Source organism: Moschus berezovskii, chromosome 16 (assembly GCF_049115385.1).
Source record: "Moschus berezovskii isolate FMDL1 chromosome 16, NW_MosBer_1.0, whole genome shotgun sequence".
Classification (NCBI taxonomy): domain Eukaryota; kingdom Metazoa; phylum Chordata; class Mammalia; order Artiodactyla; family Moschidae; genus Moschus; species Moschus berezovskii.
The window spans coordinates 16,500,175-16,519,231 of NC_142475.1; the positions used below are offsets into that span (position 1 = coordinate 16,500,175).

At 40.6% G+C, this 19,057-nt stretch overlaps 1 protein-coding gene and 1 pseudogene across 7 annotated transcripts in view; both read left to right on the forward strand.

Annotated features, from left to right (window-relative positions):
- The first annotated feature begins 1,701 nt into the window (after window positions 1-1,701).
- Window positions 1,702-2,722, forward strand: LOC129560338 (ferritin light chain pseudogene; annotated as a pseudogene).
- Window positions 2,723-6,618: 3,896 nt separating this feature from the next.
- VPS13B (vacuolar protein sorting 13 homolog B) overlaps window positions 6,619-19,057 on the forward strand; it is a 767,155-nt gene continuing 754,716 nt past the window's right edge. For 2 of the 7 annotated variants that reach the window (XM_055431816.2, XM_055431817.2), the window contains exons 1-2: window positions 6,619-6,869; window positions 7,308-7,488. In XM_055431816.2, coding sequence (XP_055287791.2) covers window positions 7,342-7,488 — 147 coding nt within the window. In that variant the 5' untranslated portion in view covers window positions 6,619-6,869; window positions 7,308-7,341. The other 5 variants (XM_055431818.2, XM_055431811.2, XM_055431813.2 and 2 more) reach the window with 4 other exon arrangements.

Here is a 19,057-nt window from a genome sequence, read left to right on the forward strand (position 1 = left end):
AAAAGCTGGGTTTAGAAAAGGCGGAAAAACCAGAGATTAAATTGCCAACATCCGCTGGATCATAGGAAAAGCAAGAGAATTCCAGAAAAACATCTATTTCTGCTTCACTGGCTACACTAAAGCCTTTGACTGTGTGGATCACAACAAACTAGAAAATTCTTAAAGAGATAGGAATACCAGACCACCTCACCTACCTCCTGAGAAACCTTTATGCAGGTCAAGAAGCAACAGTTAAAACTGGACATGGAACAATGGACTGGTTCAAAATAGGGAAAGGAGTATGTCAAGGTTGTTTATTGTTATCCTGCTTATTTAACTTATATGTACAGTACACCATGTGAAATGCCATGTGAAATCAAGATTGCTGGGAGAAATAACAACCTCAGATATGCAGACAACACCACCCTAATGGCAGAAAGTGAAGAGAAACTAAAGAGCCTCTTGATGAAGGTGAAAGAGGAGATTGAAGAAGCTGGCTTAAAACTCAACATTTGAAAAACTAAGATCATGGCATTAATCTGGCTCCATCACTTCATGGGAAATAGATGCAGAAAAATGGAAACTGTGCCACATTTTATTTTCTTGGGCTCCAAAATCACTGTGGATGGTGACCGCAGCCATGAAATCAAAAGATGCCTGCTCCTTGGAAGAAAAGCTGCGACACTCCTAGACAACGTACTAAAAAGCAGAGACATCACTTTGCCGACAAAGGTCCATATTGTCAAAACTATGTTTTTTTTTCAGTTGTCATGTACAGATGTAAGAGTTGGACCATAAAGAAGGCTGAGCATCAAAGAATTGGTGCTTTCAAACTGTGGTGTTGGAGAAGACTCTTGAGAGTCTTTTGGACTGCAAGGAGATCAAACTAGTCAACTCTAAAGGAAATCAACCCTGAATATTCATTGGAAGGACTGATGCTAAAACTGAAGCTCCAGTGGTCTGCTGATGTGGTCTCCTGATGTGATGAGCTGACGCATTGAAAAAGACCCTGATGTTGATTGAAGGCAGGAGAAGGGGGTGACAGAGGATGAGATGGTTGGATGGCATCACTGACTCAATGGACATGAGTTTAAGCAAACTCAGGGAGACACTGAAAGACAGGGAAGCCTGTCGTGCTGCAGTCCACGGGGTTGCAAAGAGTTGGACACAGTGACTGAATAGCAATAACAGAAAAATACAAAAACGCCTATGTACTTACATCCTAACCCTCAAATATTAAATTTTGCATTATTAAATTACTGATACAGTTGAAATACTTTGTATTCCCTTCCTCTGCTTTATTCTTCCATCTCTTCTTCTTCAGAGATAATTACTATCCTTAATTTGGTGTTTCTCTGTGTCTTGAAAATATTTAATACTATTTATAAATATTGGGATGGTGAAAAGATTCATTGTTTTTTCCATAAGGTGGCTCTAGTAGTGTTTAATTGTCTTTAACTTCATTCAGAACAATTTTGTTAGATTGTGTTGTGAACAGCTATCATATTAGCATATGTTTAAAAAAAACTTACCAAAATTGGTGAATTTTTGTGTAGCCATTTTAATAATGATGATGGAGTAAAATAAACATTTTCGGGACTTTATGCTTTATTATTTCAAACAAATAATAAATGCAGCAGAAGCACACTAAAAAAGATTTGTGCAGTGTATTGAGAAGGTGCTGTGACTGATTGAACGTTTCAAAAGAGGTTTGTGGGCAATGCAGTCAGTGGTCCCTTGGCTCTGTCTTATTTCAACAGTGCTTGGACCCAGGGACGCCCGTTGCCCTAGCCTCTGACCGCCTTCCAACCTTTTCTCTGCTTGCAATCTTTGGAATCAGCCACTGAGCTGTCTGCTAACATCAGGACCAGAAACACCATTTTTTGAGCTTAACTCCTAATAATCAACTATGAACTCCAAGATTCATCAGAATTATTTCACTGAGGTGGAGGCAGCCATCATCTGCCTGGTCAAAATGCATCTGTGGGCCAGCTATACATACTTGTCTCTGGGCTTTTATTTCAACCAGGACAATGTGGCTCTGGAAGGTGTGGGCCACTTTTTCCATGAATTGGCCAAGGAGATGCAGGAGGGTGCAGAGCGTCTCTTGAAAATGCAAAACCAGCACGGTGGCCATGCCCTCTTCCTAGATGTGCAGAAGCATCTCAAAAAGAGTGGGGTAAAAGCCAGGACTCTACGGAAGCTGCCCTTCTCAAGGAGAAGAACCTTAACCAGGCCCTTTTGGAACTGCATGGCCAGGGTCTGCCCAAGCAGACCCCCACATGTGTGAATTTTTGGAGAGCCACTTCCTAAATGAGGAGGTGAAATTCATCAAGAAGATGGGTGACCAACCTCTGCAGTCTGGCTGGTTCCCACGCTGGGTTGGACAGTATCTCTTTGAAAGGCTCGCCCTCAAGTACTGCTTGGAACCTCTGGAGCCCAGTGGCCTTTGAGGAGACCCCTTAATGTTAGGGCTTTTGCCTGAAGCCTCTCTTTGCTGACACTAGGCAACTTTTTAACACTCTGGAGCCCTCTTCCAAGTCTTGGACCAAATGGAAACAATAAAGCTTTTAGCAGCAAAAAAAAAAAAAAAAAAAAGTTTGTGAAGTTTTGTGCTGGAGATATCTAGCTGGACGATGCTCCACGGTCAGGTAGACCATGTAGCATGGTTGAAGTTGATAGCGATCGAGTCCAGACATTAATTGCGAACAATCAATGTTACACCACGCAGAGACATACTCAAATATCCAGATCTAGTGCACCTGCTTGGTTATGTTCATCACTTTTTGGGTTGCTGCTGCTGCTGCTGCTGCTGCGTCACTTCAGTCGTGTCCGACTCTGTGTGACCCCATAGACGGAAGCCCACCAGGCTCCCCCGTCCCTAGGATTCTCCAGGCAAGAACACTGGAGTGGGCTGCCATTTCCTTCTCCAATGTGTGAAAGTGAAAAGTGAAAGTGAAGTCGCTCAGTCGTGTCCGATCCTTAGTGACCCCACAGACTGCAGCCTACCAGGCTCCTCCATCCATGGGATTTTCTAGGCAAGAGTACTGGAGTGGCTTGCCATTGCCTTCTCCGTTTTGGGTTGCACGTAAGTTAAATGAAAAGAAACTTCTTGATTATATTTCTGCATGCAGTTCTGTACTTAAGTGTAACAAAAATATCCCATTTTTAAAACAAATTGTGACGGATGATGATAAGTGGATACTGTACAATCATGTGGAATGGAAGAGATTGTGGGGCAAGTGAAATGAATTAGCACCAACCACACCAAAACCTGACCTTCATTCAAAGAAGGTGATGTGTATATGGTGGGATTGGAAGGTTGTCCTCTATTAATAGTGTCTGGAAATCGAAACGATTAATTCCAACAAGTACTACTCACAATTAGACTAACTGAAGGCAACACTTGACAAAAAGTGTCTGGAATTATCCAGCAGAAAACACATAATCTTCCATCAGAATACCCTGACAATGCATGTTTCTTTGATGACCAGGCAAAAAGTTGCCTGGGAAGTTCTGATTCATCCACTGTATTCACAGACATTGCAGCTTTGGATTTCCATTTTTTTGTTTTTACAAAATTCCTTTAATGGATAAAATTTCATTTCCCTGGAAGACTGCCAAAGGTATTGCCAACAGTTTTTTTGTTTAAAAAGGTAGAAAGTTTTGGGAAGATGGAATTATGAAGTTGCTTGAAAAATGGAAGAAGATAGTGAAGCAAAGCAGAGTACCTTGTTTAATAAAGTTCATGGTGAAAATGAAAAATATATCTTTTCTTTTTCATTTTTTTATTGAAGGATAATTGCTTTCTTTCATTTTTACTTAAAAACCAAAGGAACTTTTTGGCTAACTCAATATATATGTAGCTATCATAATATATAGCCATATATTTCTTGGAATGCCACATGTATGTATATGTATATATATTACATATGTGATATGCTATATTTGTTATTTTGTTTTATTTTTCAGATATTGGTAAATATATAACTCTGTTCAGTTTTTTTTTGGTAGACCGAGTTGCAAACCATTAGTTCAGTTCAGTTCAGTCGCTCAGTCGTGTCGGACTCTCCGCGACCCCATGAATCACAGCATGCCAGGCCTCCCTGTCAATCACCAACTCGCAAACCATTAGTAGGTCACATTAATTTGGTAAGTCATGAACTATTTTAGAAAAAAGAAACAGAATAACAGAAAATAGAGTGCACCACATGTACTCAGTTTTTAAGTATGGGTTTGTGAAAGTTCTCTTTCTTTTTATATAGAAGCTGAATCATGGTGTAAACTATATTTCTAACTGAAAAAACATTTGAAAGTCATAGCTCTATTTTCATCATTAATAATATTTCATTATATGAATATTCCACATTTTTTTTGCACGGTTCTACTACTACAAACGTTGCTGCAAAATACTGTTAAGCTTGTCTCCTTGTTCACATATGCAAGTCTTTCACTGTATTACTTATGAGTGGAAGTGCTAGAGTAAATGCGTTTTCAACTCTGGGATATTGCTCATCTCCTCTTCGCTATGGAGTTTTTACTAGTATAAAACATCCATAGGAAGTGCAAGAGTGAACCCTAATGTAAACTATAGATGTTGAGTTATAATGGTATGTTAATGTAGATTCATCAATGTCACTCAGGTGGGGAGTGTCAATAATGGAGAAGGTTTGACTTGTGTTGGGGCAGAGATTATATGGGAACTCTGTACTTTCAGCTCAATTTTTTCATGAACCTGTAACTGCTCTAAAAAAATAAAGTTAATTAAAAAAAAACCAAAAAATTTCACCTCACCCTGGAGAACTACTGCCTATATAGCCATCCTGCCTCAAAGGCTTATTAAGACTTAATATTTTTTAGGGAAGGAATATCTCTCAATAAAAAAAATAACAGTAGGAGATCTGGGAAGGGCTGTTTATTTGACAAAAAAACAGCAATTACGGAAACATATTAGTGAAAAGGAATGAAATGTATCTCGACTGCTTATAAAACAGGGCACAGCAGAACAGGTTGAAAACCACTATTTTTTGATTCTTAAAACGAAAGGAAAAAAATCAGTGCCTAAATAATTTTTCCAAGGAAGGAATTTGGCAATTTTCTTTTGTTGGCTCCAAGAGAAAAATGGCATAATAAAACAAAATGTTTAGTATTCCGTGATCAGATATTATTTTGTTTACACAGCACAGTAAAAATCTATTAAAAATATATGGCTAATTTATCTTAATACATTGGTCTTATTTGTTAAATTGCCACACAAATAAGACTAGGCCCTTTTTCTTTACTTAGAAAAATAAGGAGGCCTGGAGCTGCTGCTCTAGACCTCCTAGGGTTTCATACAATTATTAGCTGAACCATTTATATTAAAACTTCTGGAGTCGTGGCTTCAACCCCTTCACTTTTCAAGTGAAGCAGATAACTAAGATATTACTTGGATAATTTACTTGACTGATTTAGTAGGCTTTAATAAGATCCAAGTTACTTGGGTTTTTCGTGAAGGCTTTTTGTGAGAGGACAGTTGCTCTGAATTAGCCATTAGCTGCTTCCTTTTTCCCCTTCTTCAACTCCCTCCCCCCCCGCCCCGCCCCTGTTCTTTCTTTTTGAAACTTAGTTCCTTATTTTCATTAACAAAACAGATCTAAACACCTTGGTATCCTCACTTGTGCCTCTTTCCTACTGCAGTTTCTGAAACTTTCAAGAAATCTTGACTTTCAGTAAAGAGTTTTTTAGGAACGTATTTACAAAGTTTTTTCAATGCAACGAGAACATGGGTGGATATTTTAATTACTTTATAAGGTTTAAGTCTGTTTTCAATGTGCAGTGGTAGGTGTCTTCAGAAGTTACCAAAAATAGTAAACATTGGTCAAAAATTAGGCAGCATGTCCTATGCTATCCCTTTAAGCCCAGTATTTGGGTGTTTACCAGGTATGTGTTTGAGTTTGTTGACTGTGTCAGCTTTCAAGGCACTAGAAGGAAAGGTAGTATTTTATACATTCATTTCAGCCTAATATAACCAGCACCGACTCTCTGAACTCATTCTCTCTCAGCTATTTCTTTTCGCTTTCTCTGAGTCTTATTTTCTTCCGTAGTCTCATTTCTTCCTTCTGCTATTCATACCCCTTTCTGCAGTCGCATGTATCAGCTGCAGTCCAATAGACCGCCACGATTTTCTCTTTATCCCCCTACCCCCCGCACAAAGGTAAGCATAACCACTTCTTCGCTAAAGTATTAAAAAGTACGCGAAAGCTGGTTTACACCTTTGGTCAAAACGCTCTCCCCTACACCACACCTTAATTCCTTCCATTTCTCCTTTCCTCCGGGAAAAGAAGCTTTCGATCTAAATTCACCCCCTTCCCCACCAGCAGTCTTATTGCTATCGCTCTGCCCACCGAACCCAAGTTCTCGCCAGCCCTTCCGTTTCCAGAGAGGAACGAAAACCACTTGGTTCTGAGGGCTCTCAAGACCATGACCCGCTTTCTTCCTCCTCATCGGACCTCTGCCCTCTGCGCTTCCCCATTCGGACTCCATCTCCACCTAAGCGGCTGTCTTCCCGCAGCGCCACTTCCGGATCTCCGGTGTCTCCGCTTTACGGGTCCGCCCGCCTACCCCGCGCACTTCCTAGAGCTTGGTCCGACCACCAGTGGGGTCGGAGCGGAGGCGCGGGCTGGCCGAGCGAGCGCGAGGGGTCCCCTCCTAGAAGACGCACTGCACGGCGCCTGGGGTCTGAGAACCCCGGTCCTGCTTCGGAGTCGAGTGCGAGCAGCGGGAGGAACAGTTCGTTCCGAGCACCGCGCGCCGCGCACCCGGAAGTGGCGCGGTACGGGCGCTGCGCCGCCTCCGGGGGCGGGTGCCAGGTGCCGGGAGGTGGGGGAGACGCCACGGTCCTGTCCGGCGTGAGTGTCAGCCCAGGGCCCGAGACTGGTAGCGGCGGGGAGCCGGCCTGGTTCTGCGGCGGTACATGCGGCCGGGTTTCGGGGGCCGAGGGCCTCCGGGGGCGGCTGGGCTGGCTGAAGGGCTGCCGCGGCCGAAGGCTAGCCCGCCTCCCTTCAGTTCCCACTGCCGGGACCGGCTTTCTTCAGGGCACCACCGCCGCCTCCTCCCGCTGCTCGACGGGCGGGTTGAGGGGAGTTGTTCTAGTGAGGAAGGTGCTGCTGTAGAGCCCCTTTGAGTTTTCTCTGCTTCTGGGAGAAGGCGAGCGGCCGCTTTGGTGGTGGGGGGTGGTGCTCTTGCTTTTCGGCCTCTACAACCCTTCCTGAGAAATGCTTTTTTTCCTCAGGAAATGCACCACAGACTTAATTCCCTTTCCTGTCTCTGTGTTTACCTCCTTTCAGCTTCTGACTTTGTGACTCCTGTGTACCTTAAAGGATGCTGGAGTCGTATGTGACTCCCATTTTAATGAGCTATGTGAATCGCTACATCAAGAACTTAAAGCCGTCGGATCTACAGCTTTCGCTTTGGGGTGGAGACGTGGTTCTCAGCAAGCTGGAGTTAAAATTGGATGTGCTGGAGCAGGTAAGCGGTGCAGCTGTCACGGGTTGGAAACATTTTCAGCCTGTTTAGAAGTAATCTGGTCTTTCCTGCACTTCGATTTTATGCTTTAAAACCTTCGTTTTTCTGCTAATGTATTTAGGGTTATCTTGAAACTAGAGACCCTCCTTTTCAGAATTTTTTTCTTTAACGGTTTGTTGTTAGTGATGGATTGTTAGAATCGTAACCCCCAAGTTGCCGCAACAGAAAAACAATTTAATTGTTCTTGTCAGAATTCTTCCCCCATTTTACTCAGTTCTTTAACGTTACCGGATATGCTAATTTACATTGCTAGGATTCTAAATGATGCTGAAAAATGTTATATTCCCTTTTTCCCTTTTGCGGAATGAAGGGGTCCTGAAGACAACAAGGTCAGATCTTGAGGAAAGTTCTCTTCGTAGGAAAGATGACATTACCCATGGAATTCTCAGAATATTGAGTAGACAGATAAAGATTGAAAATGCCAGCATAATTGAAAACTTCTTTATCACTTTTAAAATTTTCTTTTTAACGTGAGAATGGTCTGATGCGAATTAACTGTAACTTCAAAGTTTATATATCTATTAGGTCACTTAGTACATTTATTATTAACATATGTCAGGTAATTCTGTTAGCCTTGAGAATACACAAGTTATCTCTGGAAACTCAGGAGTCAGAGACGAACTGCTTTTTAGGAAATAAGGGAATTCACACTCATGGTGATGTTATTAATAATTTTTGGTTATATCCCACTGCTTTCTCTATTGTTGAATACATCTATAGAGTTAACACTGAGAAATAATATTCTTCATTTCTACTCCGTCCTCTCTCCAAGATTGATTATCTTAATATTTTCATTGTTTTTTAATGAGATGAAATCCTAAGCATACAGCTTAATTTTTGCATACTGGTGACACCTTTGTAACCACTATCCAGATCAAGAAATAAAATATTTCTGGCACTCAAAAAAGCTCTCCTTGCTTCTTTGTAATTAGTAGCCCCACCACTAAGACAGGTGATTGCTGTTCTGACTTCTGTCAACACACAACGTTTCTTGAACCTCTTCTTGAAACTTAAATAAGTGGGAATCACTTGTTGACATAGAGGCTAAGATTGACTCAGGTTGTTGCATGAGGGATAGTTTATTCTTTGTATTGCCATGTTGTATTACATTGTATAAAGGTTCATTTTACCTATCTTATGTATTTATTTTCCTTTTGATATACATTTGGATTTTTTTCTACTTTTGGCTATTATGAAGAAAGCTCTTATGAACATACTCGTATTGGACATAGGTGTTTATTTCCTTTAGAAGGCAGGTGTATGTTTAACTTTAATGGATACTGCCAAATAGTTTTCTGGTGTGGTGGTGGCGACAGTGGTTTATTCTAAGTTGTATCCCACTCTCGCCACACCATGGGCTGTATAGCCTGACAGGCTCCTTTCTCCATGAGATTCTCCAGACAAGAATACTGGGATGGGTTGTCATTTGCTTCTCCAGGGGATCTTCCCAACTTTACATTCTCACCAGTAATATGTGGGAGTTACAGTTACTTCTCATTTTTGCTGTTATACAATGACTTTGTTATTTTTAGCCTTTCCATGTACTATGGACTGTTTGTATATCTTTTTTTGGTGAAATGTCTGTTCAACTCCTTTGCCCATTTAAAATATTTTTGTACTTGTTACTGAGTTGTAGGAATTATTTATATATTTTGGGTATCAGTCCCATATTGGATACGATTTGCAAGTATTATCGCCCACTGTGGGTCGACTTTTGACTCTATTGATAGTGTCCTTTGAAGAACTAAAGTTTTGAATTTTGACAAACTCCAACTTAGAATTTTTTCTTTTGATGCTTGGGCTTTTGGTGTTATATCCAAGAAATCATTGCCAAATCCAGTGTCACAAAGCTTTCCCCCTATGTTTTCTTATAAGAGTTTTATAGTTTTAGCTCTAACATTAGGTCTTTGATTGCTTTGAGTTAATTTTTGCATATGATACAAGTATCCAAGTTTGTATGTTTTTGCATGTGGTTATTCAAAGATTACTTAGAAGTGTGTTGCTTAATTTTCAGACATTTAGGGAATAGCTGATTATCTTTCTGTTATTGATTTCTAATTTAATTCCAAGTGTTCAGCATATTCTCTGTGATTTTGATCCATTATAATTTGACTCAGTATGTGGTCATGAATTTTTCTGTTTGGAAATATTTCATGTGTAATTGATGAGAGATATGTATCCTACAGTTGTTGCCTTTTTATTCCATGAATGTCAGTTACTTCACATTGGTTACTCGAGTTCTTCAAATCTTATAAATCCATATAGATTTTCATTGTCTGCTTGTTCTGTTAATTACAAGGAGAGATATCTTAATGGTTAACATCTCCAACTACGATTGTGAATTTGTCTACTTCCCTTTTATAGTTTTGTCAACATTTACTTTATGTGTCTTGAAGTTACACTGTTAAGTACACACAGGTATAGTATTTTGATATCTTATTGTTCAGTTCAGTTGCTCAGTCGTGTCTGACTCTTTGCGACCCCATGGACTGCAGCATGCCAGGCCTCCCTGTCCATCACCAAGCTCACTGTCATCATCATCACCCCAGAGCTTACTCAAACTCATGTCTGTCGAGTTGGTGTTGCCATCCAGCCATCTCATCCTCTGTCATCCCCTTCTCCTCCCACCTTCAATCTTTCCCAGCATCAGGATCTTTTCCAGTGAGTCAGTTCTTTGCATCAGGTGGCTAAAAGTATTGGAGTTTCAGCTTCAACATCAGTCCTTCCAATGAACACCCAGAACTGATCTCCTTGAGGATGGACTGGCTGGATCTCCTTGCAGTCCAAGGGACTCTCAAGAGTCTGCTCCCACACCACAGTTCAAAAGCATCAATTCTGCGCTCAGCTTTCTTTACAGCTGTCCAGCTCTCACATCCGTACATGACTACTGATAAAACCATGGCTTTGACTAGATGGACCTTTGTTGGCAAAGTTAATGTCTCTGCTTTTTAAGATGCTGTCTAGGTTGATCATAACTTTTCTTCCAAGGAGTAAGCATCTTAATTTCATGGCTGCAGTCACCATCTGCAGTGATTTTGGAGCCCCCAAAATAAAGTCTGTCACTGTTTCTACTGTTTCCCCATCTATTTGCCATGAATTGATGGGCCTGGATGCCATGATTTTAGTTTTCTTAATGTTGAGTTTTAAGCCAGCTTTTTCACTCTCCTTTTTCACTTTCATCAAGAGGCTCTTATTTTTGCATACACTTAAAAAATCATTGTGAAATGTGTCCCTCTTTCACTCTAGTAATTCTTGCCTTAAAGTCTTTTTGATTATAAAAAATTATTTCTGTTGCTTCTCCAAAGATCACAAAATGGATATTTGACTTACTAGCATCTACCTTCAATTATTATAACATGCTTGCCATTTTCTCAGTAATCTTACAGTAGTTTAAATGCATGTACCCCCTTTCTCTCCTACCTTTATTTGGTTTTGTGGTCTTTGTTTGTTCAGTTTGAGTTAGCTTATTTAGTTTGTTTTTCTTCTGTCTTCAGGTAGAAGCCTCGGTTATTGATTTGAGATATTTCTCCTTTTCTGCTGTAGGCATAAATTTCTGCTACAGCTATAAATTTCTTTAGCTGGCTGTATCCTATACATTTTGGTATGTTGTGTTTTCATTTTTATTCAGTTCAAATGTTTTCTGATTTTTCTTGAAATAGTGTATTTTTGCAGTTGTTGGATGGAATGGTTTATAGCTGTCAGGTCAAAATTGGTTGACAGTATTTTTCAGGTCTTCCTATATATTTGTTGATTTTCTGTCTGTTGTTCCATTCATTGTTGTAAGTGATGTATTCAAGTTCCCATGATTAGTTTTGTCATTGTTCATTTGCTAAGTTGTGTCTGACTCTTACTGACCCCATGGACTACAGCACGCCAGCTTCCCTGTCCTTCATTATCTCTTGGAGTTTGCTCAGATTCATGTCCATTGAGCCGGTTATGCTATCTAACCATCTCATCCTCTGCCACCCTCTTCTCCTTTTGCCTTCAGTCTTTCCCAGCATCAGGGTCTTTTCCAGTGAGTCACCTCTTCACATCAGGTGACCAAAGTGTTGGAGCTTCAGCATCAATCCTTCCAACGAATATTCAGAGTTGATTTCCTTTAGGATTGACTGGTTTGATCTCCTTGCAGTCCAAGGGACTCTCAGGAGTCTTCTCCAGTACAACAATTCGAAAGCGTTAATTCTTTGATGTTCAGCCTTCTTTATGGTCCAACTCTCATGTCTGTACATGACTACTGGAAAAACCATAGCTTTGACTAGATAGACCTTTGTCGGCAAAGTGATGCCTGAGCTTTTTAATTCTGTGTTTAGGTTTGTCATAGCTTTTCTTCAAAAGCGTGAGCATCTTTTAATTTCATGGCTGCAGTCACCATCTGCAGTGATTTTTGGATCCCAAGAAAATAAAATCTGTCACTGCTTCTACTTTTTCCCCTTCTAATTGCCATGGAGTGATGCCGGATGCCATGACCTTAGTTTCTTGAATGTTGAGTTTTAAGTCAGTTTTTTCACTCTCCTCTTTCACTTCATCAAGAGACTCTTCAGTTCCTCTTCGCTTTCTGCCATTATGGTGGTATCACCTGCGTATGTGAGGTGGTTATTTCTCCCAGCAGTATTGATTCCAGCTTGTGATTCATACAGTCTGACATTTCGCATGATGTACTCTGCATGTAAGTTAAATAAGCAGGGTGACAATATAGTGAGCTTGACGTACTCACATCCCGATTTTGAGTTCGTCAGTTGTTTCGTGTAAGGTCCTAACGTTGCTCCTTGACCTGTGTACAGGTTTCTCAGGAGACAAGTAATGTGGTCTGGTATTCCCATATCTTCAGGAATTTTCCACAGTTTGTTGTCATCCACACAGTCAAAGCCTTTCACAGTCAGTGAAGCAGAAATAGATGTTTTTCTGGAATTCCCTTGCTTTCTCTATGATCTAGTGAATATTGGCAATTTGATCTCTGGTTCCTCTGCCATTCCTCTGTTGTTTTCGAGATTGCACCCAAGTATTGCATTTCAGACTCTTTTGTTCACGACTATGAAGACGACTAGATTTCTTCTAAGGGATTCTTTCCCATGCTGCTGCTAATTCACTTCAGTCATGTCCGACTCTGTGTGACCCCATAGATGGAAGACCACCAGGCTCCCCCGTCCCTGGGATTCTCCAGGCAAGAACACTGGAGTGGGATGCCATTTCCTTCTCAAATGTGTGAAAGTGAAAAGTGAAAGTGAAGTTGCTCAGTCGTGTCCGACCCTTAGCGACCCCATGGACTGCAGCCTACCAGGCTCCTCCATCCATGGGATTTTCCAGGCAAGAGTACTGGAGTGGCTTGCCATTGCCTTCTCCGTTCTTTCCCATAGTAGTAGATATAATGGTCATCTGAATTAAATTCACCCATTCCCATCCATTTTAGTTCATTGATTCCTAAGATGTTGATGTTCACTCTTGCCATCTCCTGTTTGACCATTTCCAGTTTACCTTGATCCATGCAACTAACATTCCAGGTTCCTATGCAGTATTATTCTTTACAACTTTGGACTTTAGTTTCACCACCAGGCACTTCCACAACCAAGTGTTGTTTTTGCTTTGGCTGAACTGCTTCATTCTTTCTGGAGCTACTGGTAATTGCTCTCTGCCTTACCCAGTAATATAATGGACAGCTTCCGACCTGCAGGGCTCATCTTCTGGTGTCATATTTTTTTGCTTTTTCATCCTGTTTATGGGGTTTCGGGCTTTCCTGGTAGGTCATATGGTAAAGAATCTGCCTTTCTGCAGGATACCCAGGTTCAATCTTTAGGTTGGGAAGATCCCCTGGAAAAGGGCATGGCAATCCACTCTCGTATATTTGCCTGGAATTTCCCATGGACAGAGGAGCCTGGTGGGCTGCAGTCCATTGGGTTGCAAATAGTCAGACATGACTGAATGACTTTCACTCATGAGGTTCTCATGATCAGAATACTGGAGTGGTTTACCATTCCCTCTGCCAGTAGACCATGTTTTGTCAGAACTATCCACTATGACCCGTCCCTTTTGGATGGCCCTGTGTGGCATGGCTCATAGCTTCATTGAGTTATGCAAGCCACTTTACCACAACAAGGCTGTGATCCGTGAAGGGGATTAGTGTTGGATTATTTCTTTTTTCACTTTTTATATATTTTGGGCTTTATTTCTTTGCTCATAAATGTTTTCTGTTATAAATATTTATTGGTGTATAGTTTATTTGCAATGTTGTGTTAGTGTCAGGTATATAGCAAAGTGATTCAGTTATACATATATTCTTTCTTTTTTAGACTTTTTACCCATGTAAGTTATTACAGAATATTGGGTAGAGTTCCCTGTGCTATATAGTAGGTCCTTGATGGTTATCTGATTTATACATAATACTATGTTTATTTTAATCCCAAACTCCTAATTTGTCCCTACCCACTATGTTTCCTCTTTAGTAACCATAGATTTTTTTCTCAAAATCTGTGAGTCTGTTTCTGTTCTGTAAATAAGTTCTTTGTATATATTTTCTTCTTGAATTGACCCTTCTATCATTATTAAATGTCCCATGTTGTCTTTAGTAACAGTTTTTTTTCTTAATATTGATTTTTTTCTGATAATAGTGTATTTGGGCTTCCCTGGTGGCTCAGTGGTAAAGAATCCACCTGCCAGTGCAGGAGATGCTGGTTTGATTCCTGGGTCAGGAAGATCCCCTGGTGAAGGAAATGGCAACCCACTCCAGTATTCTTGCCTGGGAAATCCCATAGATAGAGGAGCCTGGCAGACTACAGTCCATCAGGTTGCAGAAGAGTCAGACATGTCTTAGAGCTAAAAAACAAAACAGTAGTGTAACTGATCTACCTCTCTTATCATTACTGGTTGCATGAAGCATCTTTTGTTTTTCCCCCTCTGTACTGCATTTTAAACTGAATTTTAAAATGTGTTGCATTTTAAGCTATCTTACCACTTTTGCCTTGTGTTGTATTTCTTGGAGCCTGGTAACATACTTTTGAATGTTTTACAGGAATGTTATTTGGTTTCAACAACTCTTTAAAACTTCATCTGCTTAATAATATTTTCACCCTATGACTGGGATAAACTTATTTGTTTCTTTGGCCCAATCCTGAAGCATGGAGAATCTTCATTCCCTGATCAACGATCAGGACACACTCCCTGCAGTGGAAGTGCAAAGTCTTAATCCCAGGGAAGTCTTGAGGGATGAACTGTTTTTAATTGTTCCTAATACTTACTTGCATTGGAGAGCGGTCATATGAAAAACAGGGGAAATGCTACTGGAAATTAAAGAAATTAAAATTCTAATATGCCTAAAATAGAATATTATTTCCCTAGATAGCAAGAAAATATGGTGATTTGATGTATTCAAGCAAGAAATTGGATCACATGGCTTCCTGGGATCTTGTTTATTATTTTTTTATTATGGTGTAATAGACATGTAGTGCCAGGTGTACAATGTAATGATTTGTATGTGTTGCAAAATGGTCACCAGAGTAAGCCCAGGTAACATCTGTCACCATCCATAGTTTAAACATTTCTTTTCTTGTGATGAGAACTTTAAAAATATACTCCTTGCACCTTTCAAATATGCTGTACGGTATTATTAACTGTACTGACTATGCTATACATTATATCCTGGGGCTTGTAAAATTTTGTAACTGGAAACGTGTGTCTTTTGACCACCTTTACCCATTTTGTTCACTTACCACCTTTTGCCTCTGTGGTCCACCAGTCTGTGGTCATTCAGTTCAGTTGCTCAGTCGTATCCGACTCTTTGCGACCCCATGAACCGCAGCACGCCAGGCTTCCCTGTCCATCACCAACTCCCGGAGTTCACTGAAACTCATGTCCATCGAGTCAGTGATGCCATCCAGTCATCTCATCCTCTGTCGTCCCCTTCTCCTCCCGCCCCCAGTCTCTCTCAGCATCAGAGTCTTTTCCAGTGAGTCAAGTTTTCACATGAGGTGGCCAAAGTATTGGAGTTTCAGCCTCAGCATCAGTCCTTCCAATGAACTCCCAGGACTGATCTCCTTTATGTATATAGAAAAATGATACATTAAAATGAAAAACACTTTTTTGTCATTTGCAGTCTATTTGTGTTTTCAAATCTAAAGTATGTTTCTTCTTGAGAGCATACAGTTGAATCTTACTAGTTTTTAAAAACCCAGTCTGACAGCCTTTGCCCTTTGACTGAAATATTTAATCCTCTTTGTTCATGATTGGATTTCTTTCTTCCATTTTGCTATTTTCTGTGCATCTCAGGTCTTTTTTGTTTCTTTCATGATCCTTTGCTACCTTCTTTAAGATTAATGCTAACTTAATGCTAGTTTGAGATTAATGCTAACTTTATTCCATCAAAATAAAGAAATATTTCCACTATAGCTTCATTTCTTCTCCCTCCTTTGTGGTGGTATTTCTACATATATTGGATCTCTATGTTATAAACCTAATATCAGTGTTAAATTGTATTTTGTAATTGCTGTCTTTAAAAAATATTTTTTTAGCTACTCTGGGTCTTTGTTGCTGCACTCGGCTCTCTCAAGTTATTAGGAGCAGAGGCTGTTCGTTGTGGTGAGCGGTCTTCTCATTGCACTGGCTCCTCTTGTAAGAGCACAGGCTCTAGAGGTCTAGTGCAGGCTTCAGTAGTTGTAGCACACGGGCTTAGTTGCCCTGGGTCATGTGGGATCTTCCCGGTCCAGGGATCAAACCCATGTCGCCTTCATTGGCAGGCAGATTCTTAACTACTGTACTACCAGGGAAGCCTAGTAATTGCCTTTTTTTTTTGAAGGAAATGACTTGCTGCATTGAGCCTTCCCTGTGGCACTCGGGCTCTCCGTTGCTGTGCGTGGACTTCTCTAGTTGCGGTGTGTGTGCTTCTCCATTGTGGCACTAGGTCTTAGTTGCGCCCTGCTCCCTGACCCCCAGCATGTGGGATCTCAGTTCCCTAACCACGGATGGAATCCACATCCTCTGCGTTGGTGGATGGAGTCTTAACCACTGGTCTGCTGGGGAAGTCTCTGTTACTGCCTTTTGAATCAGAAGAAAAAAGACGTAATAATACATTTATGCTTTTAATAATCATCTGTATAAATACTTTTATTAGTACTCTTTGCATGACTTGGAGTTACATTCTGATATTACTTCTTTTTGGCCTGAAGAACTTCTAGTATTCTGTTACAGAGAATTATCTGAAACTTGATTTGGGTATGCCTTCATTTTTGAAGGTTAGTTTTGCTAGGTAAAGAATTTTGGATTGAGAGTTAGTTTTCATTTGTTATTTAAATATGTCATGTATCTGCCTTCTTGCCTTTATTGTTTGTAATGAGAAGTTAGCTTTTAACCTAGATCCCTTATGATTATACAATGGAAGTGAGAAATAGATTTAAGGGACTAGATCTGATAGAGTACCTGATGAACTATGGATGGAGGTTCGTGACATTGTATAGGAGACAGAGATCAAGGCCATCCATCCCCATGGAAAAGAAATGCAAAAAAGCAAAATGGCTGCCTGAGGAGGACTTACAAATAGCCGTGAAAAGAAGGGAAGTGAAAGGCAAAGGAGAAAAGGAAAGATATACCCATTTGAATGCAGAGTTCCAGAGAATAATGAGAGATAAGAAAGCCTTCCTCAGTGATCAATGCAAAGAAATAGAGGAAAACAACAGAATGGGAAAGACTAGAGATCTCTTCAAGAAAATTAGAGATACCAAGGGAACATATCATGCAGAGATGGGCTCAATAAAAGACAGAAATGGTACAGACCTAACAGAAGCAGAAGATATTAAGAAGAGGTGGCAAGAATACACAGAAGTGTACAAAAAAGACCTTCACAACCAAGATAATCACGATGGTGTGATCACTCACCTAGAGCCAGACATCCTGGAATGTGAAGTCAAGTGGGCCTTAGGAAGCATCACTAGGAACAAAGCTACTGGAATTCAAGTTGAGCTGTTTCAAATCCTAGAAGATAATGCTGTTAAAGTGCTGCACTCAATATGCCAGCAAATTTGGAAAACTCAGCAGAGGCCACAGGACTGGAAAAGGTCAGTTTTCATTCCAATCTCAAAGGCAGTGCCAAAGAATGCTCAAACTACTGCACAGTTGCACTTATCTCACACTCTAGTAAAGTCATGCTCAAACTTCTCCAAGCCAGGCTTCAGCAATACGTGAACCATGAACTTCCAGATGTTCAAGCTGTTTTAGAAAAGGCAGAGGAACCAGAGATCAAATTGCCAACATCCGCTGGATCATCGAAAAAGCGAGAGAGTTCCAGAAAAACATCTACTTCTGTTTTATTGACTATGCCAAAGCCTTTGACAGTGTGGGTCACAATAAACTGTGGAAAATCCTGAAAGAGATGGGAATACCGGACCACCTGACCTGCCTCTTGAGAAACCTGTATGCAGGTCAGGAAACAACAGTTAGAGCTGGACATGGAACAATGGACTGGTTCCAAATAGGAAAAGGAGTACGTCAAGGCTGTATATTGTCACCCTGCTTATTTAACTTCTATGCAGAATACATCATGAGAAACGCTGGGCTGGAAGAAGCACAAGCTGGAATCAAGATTGCTGGGAGAAATATCAATGACTTCAGATATGCAGATGACACCACCTTTATGGCAGAAAGTGAAGAAGAATTAAAGAGCCTCCTGATGAAAGTGAAAGAGAGTGAAAAATTTGGCTTGAACCTCAACATTCAGAAAACAAAGCTCATGGCATCTGGTCCCATCACTGCGTGGAAAATAGATGGGGAAACAGTAGAAACAGTGACAGACTTTATTTTTTGGGCTCCAAAATCACTGCAGATTTTGATTGCTGCCATGAAATGAAAAGATGCTTACTCCTTGGAAGGAAAGTTATGAGCAACCTAGATAGCATATTAAAAAACAGAGACATTACTTAGCCAACAAAGGTCCATCTAGTCAAGGCTATGGTTTTTCCAGTAGTCATGTATGGATGTGAGATTTGGACTATAAAGAAAGCTGAGCGCTGAAGAATTGATGCTTTTGAACTGTGGTGTTGGAGAAGACTCTTGAGAGTCCCTTGGACTGCAAGGAGATCCAACCAGTCCATCCTAAAGGAGATCAGTCCTGGGTGTTCATTGGAAGGACTGATATTGAAGCTGAAACTTCAATACTTTGGCCACCTGATACAAATAACTGACTCATTGGAAAAGACCCTGATGCTGGGAAAGATTGAGGGCAGGAGGAGAAGGTGACAGTAGAGGATGAGATGGTTGGATGGCATCACAGACTCAGTGGACTTGAGTTTGAGTGAACTCCAGGAGTTGGTGATGGACAGGGAGGCCTGGTGTGCTGCGGTTCAAATTGAGCGACTGAACTGAGCTGAACCTACCAGGAATTTTCTTGTATGTAACATGTTGATTTTCTCTTTCTGCCTTCAAGGTTTTCTTTTTGTTCCAGACTTTGAAAATTTTTGTTTTGAATGTCTGGGTGTGTATTTGCTGATTCTTTTTCTGACAGCTCAAATCTGATATTGAACTCTCTCAGTGAATT